This window comes from Maudiozyma barnettii (genome assembly GCF_903064755.1).
Source record: "Maudiozyma barnettii strain CLIB 1767 genome assembly, contig: KABA2_01, whole genome shotgun sequence".
Classification (NCBI taxonomy): Eukaryota; Fungi; Ascomycota; class Saccharomycetes; order Saccharomycetales; family Saccharomycetaceae; genus Maudiozyma; species Maudiozyma barnettii.
Genome location: NW_024545238.1, coordinates 1,349,576 through 1,361,249, shown reverse-complemented (window position 1 = coordinate 1,361,249; position 11,674 = coordinate 1,349,576). Strand labels below are relative to the sequence as shown.

The 11,674-nt window shown below is 32.7% G+C and overlaps 4 protein-coding genes and 1 non-coding gene across 5 annotated transcripts; 1 reads left to right on the top strand and 4 right to left on the bottom strand.

Annotated features, from left to right (window-relative positions):
- Positions 1-228: 228 nt before the first annotated feature.
- DSD1 (D-serine ammonia-lyase DSD1) lies at positions 229-1,542 on the bottom strand (the record flags this gene model as incomplete). The annotated part of the gene is made up of 1 exon (XM_041548519.1): positions 229-1,542. The coding sequence occupies one exon, from the start codon at positions 1,540-1,542 to the stop codon at positions 229-231; it is 1,314 nt and encodes a 437-aa protein (XP_041404453.1).
- A 1,229-nt stretch (positions 1,543-2,771) lies between these two features.
- On the bottom strand, positions 2,772-7,436 carry MDS3 (Mds3p; the record flags this gene model as incomplete). Its single annotated transcript, XM_041548518.1, has 1 exon — positions 2,772-7,436. The coding sequence occupies one exon, from the start codon at positions 7,434-7,436 to the stop codon at positions 2,772-2,774; it is 4,665 nt and encodes a 1,554-aa protein (XP_041404452.1).
- Positions 7,437-7,933: 497 nt separating this feature from the next.
- YIP4 (Yip4p) lies at positions 7,934-8,731 on the bottom strand (the record flags this gene model as incomplete). Its single annotated transcript, XM_041548517.1, has 1 exon — positions 7,934-8,731. The coding sequence occupies one exon, from the start codon at positions 8,729-8,731 to the stop codon at positions 7,934-7,936; it is 798 nt and encodes a 265-aa protein (XP_041404451.1).
- Positions 8,732-9,646: 915 nt separating this feature from the next.
- On the top strand, positions 9,647-10,255 carry EMP24 (Emp24p; the record flags this gene model as incomplete). Its single annotated transcript, XM_041548516.1, has 1 exon — positions 9,647-10,255. One exon carries the CDS (start codon positions 9,647-9,649, stop codon positions 10,253-10,255), a length of 609 nt encoding a protein of 202 aa, XP_041404450.1.
- A 274-nt stretch (positions 10,256-10,529) lies between these two features.
- KABA2_01S13024 lies at positions 10,530-10,601 on the bottom strand. The gene has a single exon. It is a non-coding gene; the product is annotated as a tRNA-His (tRNA).
- Positions 10,602-11,674: the final 1,073 nt, after the last annotated feature.

Below are 11,674 nucleotides of genomic sequence, written 5' to 3'. Positions count from 1 at the left end.
CGTTGAAGCAGCGAAGAACTTCTTGACACTGAAAAATTTTCATCGTTTACGATGACTGCAATCAGCCGTAATAGAGTACTATCACAATTGATGGCTTACTAGAAGAAATAGTATTTATAGATACCTAATGTCATAATCCAATGTTTATATATTATTTAAGTAAATTAGTATATAATCCTATGGAAATGGGTGCTTCATAAGAAGCGAAAGTTGGTGAGTTGATGATCGTTATTGCCATTTTTGGAATGGTATCCAAACGTCAGATACTTTATTATCGTTGTCAAGAACAAAGTAATGTGGGAATTGACCCATCGTAATACAAGCATGTTGTGGTAAAATAGCTATTTTTTCTCCCAAATTTAACAAAGGTTTTAATGGTGTCTTCTTATTTGGAAATTCTTGGTCTTCTTGGCCATGGTACTGTTTTAGTATACCATGTTCCTGAGAAATTCTATCTATGAACCAATCAATTTTATAGGATTCATCCTTTAAGATAGTGTCAGTGTGGATACATAGACCATTTCCTTTGAACTTAGATGATTCCCTAGTTAGTGCCATTACACCAGCGTTAGTTAACATTTCATGTCTCTCTTTGTAAGACGATAGGACGGTACCTAATACATAACCAGAACATTCAAAATCATTAATGCAATTAGTCGAAAGTTGTTGTAAATCATATACACAATAGTTACCACAATGTATCTCTAAAGTTCCAACTAATGTATCTCTAATATATTCGTTAATTTCTAACTCATCTCTGATCCTTAATGAATTAGATGTTGGAGTAGCACCGACTGACAATGTCAGATCTATTGCATTAATTTTGGGATTTAATTTCCTAACCATTTTGGCAGCCTCATTGACTGCTTTGATCTCTTGAAGCAGTAGGTCATGTGCATCCAAGATGTTAGTCACATTATAGCTATGACCCGCATGTGCATAAAATCCGTACAAATCAGCAACCTCAGCTACTTCTGGGGTGATTAATTTCTTTAATAATTCAAGGAATTCAGCAGATTCTGTTGGTAATCCTGCTCTCTGAGTCCCCATATCAACCTTAATAAAAATAGACCATTTTCTGTCATTTGCACTTCTACCAAACTTCACCAAGTTGTCTAAATGCTCGACACTATCTACAAAAATTCTCAAATTTTGCACTCTGCCTGATAAAGTATTTAGTTGGTCGATAATTTCAGGAACACATGCAGGTAACCCAAAACAGATATCTTTGACATATTGTTTGCATATTTTATCTTGATAATTCAATAGTTCAGTGGCCTCCTTTATTGTGGAAACTACAATTGAATCTTTGGGAGTTTCTATAAGGCCTACCCCCAATTGCTTCAAGGTTCCTTTAGCAGTTTTATGAGTCTTTATATGAGCACGAAATTTAATTGGAACGTTCGTTTCTCTTTCTAATTCGTTGACACGTTCAAGCATGTGTCTGCAATTCTTGTCAAACTTTGTTTCAACAATTAGGAAACATGGTGTCGGTAACCGTTTAACATCATATCCTCCGTAAGTCGATAAGAGATCGCTCATATATGTCTATAAGATTCAAAGGGAAATAGAAATGTAGAGGTTTGTAAGATTCTATTTAAGTTCTTTGTTCTTCAAAAAAAGGCCTTGTAATCATGATTTGATGTTACTATTTCCTTTTCTATCCATTTTATTTTTCATTCTATTACTATCGGGAGATCAGAAACACAGCGCATATAAATATTGATTGTGATAAATTTAGTTAAATTATTATAACATTTTGAACTGATTCTAGTGAGGAAGTTATGATTACAAAGGATGAATAAAGTTTAAAAGTTTAAAGTATCATTCACAAGTTTCTATAATATGGTAGTGATGTGTCCTAGCTGTTAGCAGGATATAATTTCCTAACAGTAAATATATAATACGTCTATAGCGCCGCTTTGCTTAATGTATAAAAAATAACAAATAAAAGTAATGGACTATAGGAATACTGCATCAGACAGTAAAGTCTTCGAAATATTAGTGTCTGGCTACTTAAAGAACTTTCTAAATTTCAATCCACAAAGAAATTAAAACAGCACCTAAAAACAGTAGAAATGCCTTACCAATTTTTCCAATCGTAATCAAATAATTAACTTTCAACAGATATCTTGGTTTATCATCAATCTAACTCTATAGACTGAACACGAAGTCATGGATTATAGATCTAGTACGTGTTGTATGCTTGTGAGATTAAACAAGAAACTCTCCTATAAATATCTTTTGAAAGTTTAAATTACTCTATATATAGAGCTTTATGACATAAAGCATTATATATATTTAGCTACTTTCTTAAAAATATCAGTTTATTACAAAATATTAATTTTACTACGAACTGGTTTTTCTTATATTACCTAGGTCAGTGTAAACAAAAAAGTTACATAAAAAATTATACAACGATATTTCTATAGAGATAAGTAGGATCCAGAAGATTGCTTTACAGTTTCTGAAATGGGACAAAAATTTCAGTTCAATTTCTTCTAATATCTTAATTCTTCAAATTGTGAGGTTTATAAAAATATATTTTAAATATTCGAATTTAAAATCAAGTTCAAAATCAACCATATCTTTACTCATGCTTACAAGATGAGATACATTAACTCAGACAATGAAATAATTCTTCTTTAATGATATTTATTTTTAATGTAAAAAATAGAGATGCGTATATACTGAATGTACTTGAATATTATTTTAAATATTTCGTTTTTTTCCTTTCTTCCACAGATATCAATCTTAATCTTAGTCCTTTCTTATGCACTTGGATTATTTAATGGTGACAAGGCATCTTCCCTTCCTGTCACACTAGCTTTTATTTCATCTTTTATTGCTGCAATCTCTTTTGCTAGTTCTTTTTTAACAGTTTTCAAATCCTTCGAAATTTCGAGACAGTCTGCGCAACGGATCGTCATCTTTACGTCGTTCACCAGTACTGCCGTCTTAAATATATATTTTATAATATGGTCAACCGGTGGCAAAGCATTCGCGGCAACAATACATTCAAGCCTCAATACACTATAATCTTCATCGGGTACCGTCATATTTGGGGATTTAAACCCTGGCTTAGCTGTACCATAAACAGACCCCTGATTATTTGCCCTGCTTGGACCCACTTGAGGTCTTCCAGGACTTTGTAAAGTGGAGCTTATTTTAAATAGAGGATCTACGGAATCATCCGCATACTCCTCAGCTTTCTTCATTTTTTTCTTCAATCGTGATAATGATGACATGCCAAGACCAGAGTCCACATATGAATTTAACAACGTCTTAACTGCCTTGTTTCTTGGAGTTGATATACTTAGTTTTTTTATATTGTCATCCAAATTATCGTCTCCATGTTCCTCAGATTGACTAGTTCTTGCATCAACAATTGTTGAAAGGGATTCTAACTCTGGATTAGACTTTGAATGATCTACTCCGGAATCGATATCTGTACTATTCGTACTTCTAACTTCACTGGCTGAGTCGTCGCTAGTTTCGTCGCTGCTGCTAGTACTTAATTCAAAACCTAAATCAAAATCACCAAAATCATACTCATTAGCGTCATCATCAGTCCTATGAACATCTCCCTGAGATAGATCCTTGCGATATTTATTTTTTATCTTATCAATATCGAGAGCATTACCTTGGAAGTAGGAATGTGGGTCTATCTCTTTACTTAAACTTGATTTCTTTTTAATTCGTGGACTTATACCACTTACAGAGTTTTTCTGCTCTTGAAAATTTAAGGAAGGAGGAAATCCTGCAGCACCTAATGAACCCCTACTATCTTTTGAGCCATAAGAAATAACAGATTGTCTATAATTAGTAAATGATCCCGTACTTGACGCTCTGTGAAATTGTTTATCTAAATCGTCACACTCACTACTATCATGAGTCCCTTCTGATCGGTTAAAAGATGATTTTCTTAGAAGACTAGAATTTAAAAAACCGTTATCTATTTCGACCAATGCTTTATTCAACCTTAATAATTCTTTATAGGCCTTACCATTTTCAAGGTGCTCTTCAATCCTTGTATTATCATCACGATAGAGCCTTTTAATCTGCTTTATTAGCCCATTTTTCAACGTTATACAACTTACAAATAATCCTTCTTCCTTGCGACCCAAAATTGAATATAGCATTTCGGCAATTAAAGTATACAGCAAAGGAATCTCATACAATTTAGCCATGACAAGCAAATCCAGTGCTACCGGAGCCAATAACCATTTACCATTTGTTTGCCCCGTATAGAAAAATTCCGAGAGTGCTTTTATAGAAGAAGTGGGCCATGGAAGATAAAGAGATCTGGGAATTAATAATGGTTCCATATCATAAGGTGCGGTAGATAATATACTATCATTACTTTCACTAAATGATGCAATTGAAGGTCTCGTCCTATCTGATATACTTGGAATATTACTCAAACTATTTTCCCTTGAAGTGCTACTTTTACTAAACATTCGAGATCTTAATTGACTTATAGATTGCCTATTATTACTTTCACTTTGCTGTGCACGATTTAACTCTTCGTTTTTTTGCAACAATTTCTCATCAAGAGTTAAATTGTTCATCGATGGGGCAATGCCTTTCCAATCTGGATTACTACTTGCACTAACAAATGATGCTCTTCTAGAAGAGAATGGACTACCCTTGTTCGACATTGTAAAATCATAAATCGAAGCACTAGGTCTTCTATTATTACCCAATTTCACAATTGGAACTTCTGGAAGAGGTTCATCAGGCAGTTTCGTAGTCGGTGGTAAATCTACATTCATAACATCCAACGGTGTTTCAGGAGATGTACTTCTCTGTCCTAATGAAGGTAAAGAGTTTCTCTTTCTATCAGAAACGGAACCAGCATAAGAAAATGAGCTCCTAGCACTAGTGGGAAAATTTGCAAACAATTTCTTGTTTAATTTTTGGGGAGGAAGGACATTCTCTTCAAATTTAACGTTGTTAATAGGATGTGACGAACGATGTTTGAAAGCCGAATTCCTTCTAGAAGTTTGAAGCTCATCATTGACACTAATATGTGTATCCATTAATGACGACCTTCTTCTTCGATCAGTAACCGTATGAAATGGTGATTCGACAATACTTGAGGGGCTCTTATTTTCCTGAAAAGGAACTCTGAAGACCATACCTGTAGTGGAACTTGTTGTTGATGTTGTCCCTGTTCTTTTAATTTGATTGTCTCCGAGATAGTTATCTTTATCGGTCAATTTTTCTAAAGAAAGAAGGTGTTCATCAGGAGGAGGGGATACAGGATCATTAATATCCAAATCTTCATCCTTTGGAGGCAAAAGTGGTATTGGTGGTTCAATCGTAACTTTCTCCGAGACACTAGGACGAAATGGTTGTTTCATGCGAGTGTATTTAGCTGGGTCCTCCACATCATTGACAAATAATTGCGAGAGTGACTTATGAGGCCCAGATGTTGTTCGTTCCAATGCATTACTCGATCGTGGTGATCCTCTATTAGATAGTCTACTAAGGGATGATCTTGTGGAATCTCTAAAATAATCTATCGAATCTTGTCTCGAACTTGCACGTGAAGTTATCCTAGATGATATCGGCGTATATTTTACTAACATTGACCGTTTAACATTCAATTCATTTTCTAAACAGATTTTGGAATAACCTTGAGATAACAAAAAATCGAAATATCTACCCCATCTTTTCCTCAAAAGATACATTGGTACTTTCACAATATCCCCTTCACTAGTGATAAATTCAAAGTCGGAGAGCGAATCACCATAAACCTCGAGAGAATCCTTCCCAAGTACCACGGCAAATGATGGGAAAGTTGATTTAATGGTTGATAGTTCAAACGAAGGTGCGATGTACTTGATGTAGTTTTCAAATTGTGAAGTAGCACCTGATACATAACTTGGATTACGTGCCGTTGGTTGGTCATCTGTGCTAAATACCAATTGTTGTTGAATTGTATCGTCCAACGTAGATTGAAATGAACTTAGGGACAAAGATCCCGATTTCATCTCATTAAGGTAAGGTGGTGTGATGATCTTATTAAATGCATTAATCAATGGTAATCCAAAAACTAGAATATGATCAAATTTTTGAACGCTTGGTAAATTATTATCATTAGTCGTAGTACCTAATAAGAGAGTCTGATGGTGTGATTTCCAGACGAACAATTTCCAATATCTACTATTAACTATTTCTGAATTGGGGCTTCGTATACTGACACGAGTCCATCTACCTGAGGGGATATCATATACAAAACAACAATAGTTCGAAGGATTACAATTTGGATAAAACCCACCAATAATAATATTATAACCAAAATATTGTCCACTAGGGAATTGTAGATTAAAAGATTCTCTTAGAATATCAGGAGTTTGCAAGTTATTATAAGCTAGTCTCATACCTTTTGATTCAGGTATTAATGGTAAAGTTGTCATCGGGGAGACCATCTTATTACTGTCGGATCTCTTTGGTATATGACTATCATCGGTTTCATTGACTTCGTTATCACTATTTTCTTGTATACCATCTTTATCAAATTGATTATTTGGATTATATATCACTAAAGCTGGAACTTTTGCTTCATTGTTTTCCACCAATATTGAGAAAGTATTTTCAATTGATAGAGGAATTGCTTCATTATCAATATTCACCACGAAATTACAACTTTCCTTTGGTATTACGTCACATTGCCAACAATTTTTGGTTAAATTAAATATATCTATCTTAGTTACTGGTTCACTAATATTATTCGTCCCACCAATAATAATCAATTTTGTATCACGAGTATCTACGTTTTCATTTTTGACATGCATAGAATGACTATATCTTCTATTAATCCTGGGATCAATACTCATTAGAGACCATTTCCTCGTCTTTAAATCCAATTTCCACAATTCATTTGTTGCAATCAATTCATAACCTGTATGAGGTGATACTACAAGTCCCCCAAAGACATATATTGTGGAACCGAAATAACAAATCGAATGAAACAATCTCCCTTTCATTGGTGATTCCAATGGTGATACTTGCGAAGCCTTAGATAACAGATCTGTTTGAATTGCAAGGTTTGGATTCTGTGCAGAGTCGTCTATGGTGGTTTGTATATGATGCCATGTCCTCGATACTAAATCCAGAAAGAAAATTTCGGAACTTAGCCACTGATTCAAATTTTCGAAACTAATCTTATTTTTATTATTTTTAGAGAAATATATGATCAATTCTTTTTGTAGTTGTAAGACTGTAATATTTTCAATATTCAACGGAACTGTAAGTCCTCCATGCACAAATAGATTAGCTCTTGATAATTCTACTGCAGCACCTGTTCTATGTTCCAAGGATAATTTCTTACGAGTGTAATGATCCAACAATGCATATTCTGCCAACTGTGGTATCTGAGGTAACTTCAATTGATAACCGGTACATGACGACGGTTGTAACATCGACATTTCTATAGGGGGTATGTATGTATATGAATATTGAATGAAAGTGGTATAATAGTAATAATAATAAAATTTCTTTACTCCCCTTATTCCTTTTACCTAGGCAACAAAAAAAAAAAATATAAATCAAACAAACAAAATAAAAAATACAGCCAGGATAGTTCGTATGTTTATCTATATGATACTAGTAATAAAAGAACGATATTAAACGATAAGTGATGGAATATATATATCTATATATCTATATATATGTGTGTCTATTATTATAAATTTCTCCTTATATATTGAAATGCTAGAATCATGCAAGTATGTATGCATATACGTCTGCCATAATATTTCTGAAAAAATAAAAAATAAAAAAAATGTGTCCGTTTACCCCATAATTACATTAGAAAAAATGTCAAAAACTGAAAATACAGTAAAACTACAGAACATCAGTTATGAACCTATTCTATTCTATTTATACTTCTATTTATATTTATATTTATAGACAAATAAATGATCTATAGTATAGTTGCTAACCAACCCAATCCTAAGAGACATAATCCTAATGGGAAGATCTGTATAAGGCCTCTACTATTAGTGACTAATGAAATTGAAGTTAATGACCATAATTCACATAATATTAATGTAATTAATTTTAATAAAGTTATAATTCTTATACTCCAATGTCTATTGCCTATCATTTTTAATAAAATTGGGAAAATAATTTGTGATATTATTGCATTAATAACTTGTGGGAAAATACAATAACCTGATAATGAGATATAAGTAATCATATTAACATTTTCGTACGGTTTAGTTAATCTCATATGTAATGACATAATCAATAATAAAATCCAACATAACACAAACAAACTTGAAAATAACGTATGAGCATGTGAAACACATAGAGAATAAGTAATTACAAATATTAAAGGAGCCCAAAGATCGCAATTAGCAGAAATGTCTTCAATGGATTGATTATTTGGTGAAGTAGGAGAAGAAGAAGATAATGATTCATTCACCATAGTTGATGTAGACGACAATAATTGTCTTGATGGGAAATGTGGATATACCACTTTCTTTAACGTTGAGTTAATCTCAAATAAATCCCTTCTTAATGTTTCTAGTACATTTTCATCCAAAGTCCCTCTTGTATTCTTAGAGACATTATCAGAATCTGCTGGTACAGCACTAGCAATGTTATTATTGTCATCAAATGGATTCGATATATCTACATTTGATAAATTATCGTTATTATTTAAATTAGAATGATGATTCACTCCACCAGGTGTGTCAGGTTCTATATAATCAGACATTATAATCAATTGTATTATCCGTCTCTGTTCTGTTTCTTCCTTGTATATTTGTTCTTTTGCCCCTTTATATCGTCATTATCATCGTCATATTATTATTACATATATGGAAATAATTTCTTAACTATGCACAGTAACAAAGACAGACAATTTACACTATGGAAATCGATTATCGCGTTGCACGATGGACAGCATCACCACAACAAAATTTCTCTACAACTACATACGTTCAACATCAGACTAAACTAAACTAAACTAAACTAAACTACTCGACAACATAACATAGCATTGAATATACCCAATTATCACATATTCAATTACTATTAGTACATAACTAACAACGAACGTGTCTTGTGTAGAGCATACACTTGCCATATATCACAGATAAAATAACGCGTACATAAATTACATGATAGACGCATCTAAATCAAACAGACGAAAGAAAGCCGCGAAAGCAAAACAGAAAATATTTTTTGCTTTCCAAAGAAGCGAAGCGAAGCTAAGCAAATATATATTTTTGTTGTGCAAAAAAGCAGCGCTGTTCTCGCCTTGTCTCTTACTATACGTGTGGTATTCTTAGCTGTTGTAGTAGTATCAGTGAACTTATATATGGTGGGCGTGGTTTCCTTGGGTGAAAAATAATAAATGACACGAAAACTGTCTGTTTCGTTCTCTTACGTTAACTAGTTTAGCTATCCTTTTTTTTAATTTCTTTCTTTCACGTATTATTTACCATTTTACCATATATATACCTGATTTATAACATTTTGCTGATATTACTATTTGATTCACACGTTAGTTTATTATCATAGAATCACATACTTTTTATATATCTATACTATCAGCTCCATTTAGATTTTATTTTTATTTTTGTTGTTGTTGTTGTTTTATTCCAACTAGATCCTCAATCAGGTAGAAATGAAGTTATCCATATCACAAATCATATTGACTTGTTGTCTGGCTCTTTATGTCCAGGCTCATAACGTATTAGTCCCAGCTCACAGTCGTAGATGTTTCTTCGAAGATTTGAACAAAGGTGACGAAATTGCCGTGACTTACCAATTCGGTGATAGAAATCCTGAATCGTACTCTCAATTATATGGTGATTTCATCTTATATGGCCCACAAAATAATGAGGTATTAGCCACCGAAAAATCTTCATCTCATGGGGACATTAAAGTGACTGCTCCAATTAAAGGTAAATATCAATATTGTTTCAGTAATGGCGAAAGTATTCCAACTAAAGATGTTACATTCAACGTCCACGGTGTCGTTTACGTTGACGTCGACGATGAAAATTCTAATACTTTGGATAGTTCAGTTAGAAAACTATCTAAATTAGTACGCGAAATTAAAGATGAACAAGGCTATATCGTTATTAGAGAAAGAACTCATAGAAACACAGCAGAATCTACTAATGATCGTGTTAAATGGTGGTCTGTCTTTCAAGTTGGTGTGGTTGTGGCAAACTCAATCTTTCAAATTTATTATTTGAAAAGATTCTTTGAAGTTACTACCTTTGTTTAAATGTAACCGATTTACATACATTTATATATATACCGATAATATAATTATATGATCAATTGATACTGTTGTATTTATATATGTTTGATTTTCTGATATTAGTTGTTTTTGATTTAATGGCTTAGCGGCTATTATTGTTGTTTGATATAACATATTAATAAAACAAAAAAGTTGTTACTTTGGTTAATCATTAGGAAATGTGAACCTAGACATAGGGTTGTTGGTGTGATTGTGGTTTGATAATCATTGGTGTAGATTCAAATTTAAAAAAAAAATGTGCCACCTCCTGGAATCGAACTAGGATTTCATCGGCCACAACGATGTGTACTAACCATTATACTAAGATGGCATTCTTAGATTTAAACTTTTGCAAAAATATTTAGGTCCATTACGAAAATAAAATATTAAATTAGAGGGTGTTTTGGAAGTATTATGTTGCCATTTTCTTAGAATTTAAGGGTGATATATCTCTCTCACCTAAATTAAATCTAGGTAAAGAAATACCTTCAAGAACATTTACTCATAGGTGCCACCGCTAGATTTGATAGAAACACATGATGACGTGAAAAGGTTATGGGATGCATAGAAAGAAGCTCTAAACGTAATATATGCATAGTGTAAAGAGAACAACCGATTATTGATAGAAATTATGTTAGAACAATATATCTCAAATGTATTACGAAGCATGTTAAAATATGAAACAAAATATGTGGCATTATGAAACAAAACATAATTCGAACATCAATTGAGATTGGAATAAATATATATATAAAGACAAAGAATTCTGAACTAACATTCTAAGTTAGATTCTGTTCGTTCTGTAAATTATATACAATATAAAAAATCACTTACAAATATAACAATTATATTTTGCTTACCTAACATTAAAACTTAAGCTACGCCATTCACCTCTATACCTAACACCTTAAATAATGAACGAATATAAGTCTAACCACAGTATGTCTGCTTCAGCTCAATTATCGTATTAAAAAATGTCCTAATCAAAACATACAAAACTTGAAGAGACTAATAAAAGGGAACAACTCTATCTTAGAGTCTCTACATTTATAAAGAAGAGTAGGCATAGAAAAGAACAGAAGGGATAATAATTGGATATACTTCTCAACATATTGCAATAGTGATAGTGATAAAGTTTAGAAATTACTGTATCCTAATGTTGGTAAGACGGTGCCAACAATACTCATCATTACCAGGGAAGATTTTCTGACTCACAGAGTACTTTTTCACATCATTTAGTAGTTGACCCAATGAATATCAGTGCGACTAGGATGGTGGTAGATAAATAGAAGGACAGTGCTCTTTCCTTTACAACAGTAAAATACGTATAAACTTCAGTATATACAAGTTTAATTATATCTGTAAAACAGGTTGTTTGTTTTCTTACACGATGGAAGTTGCACA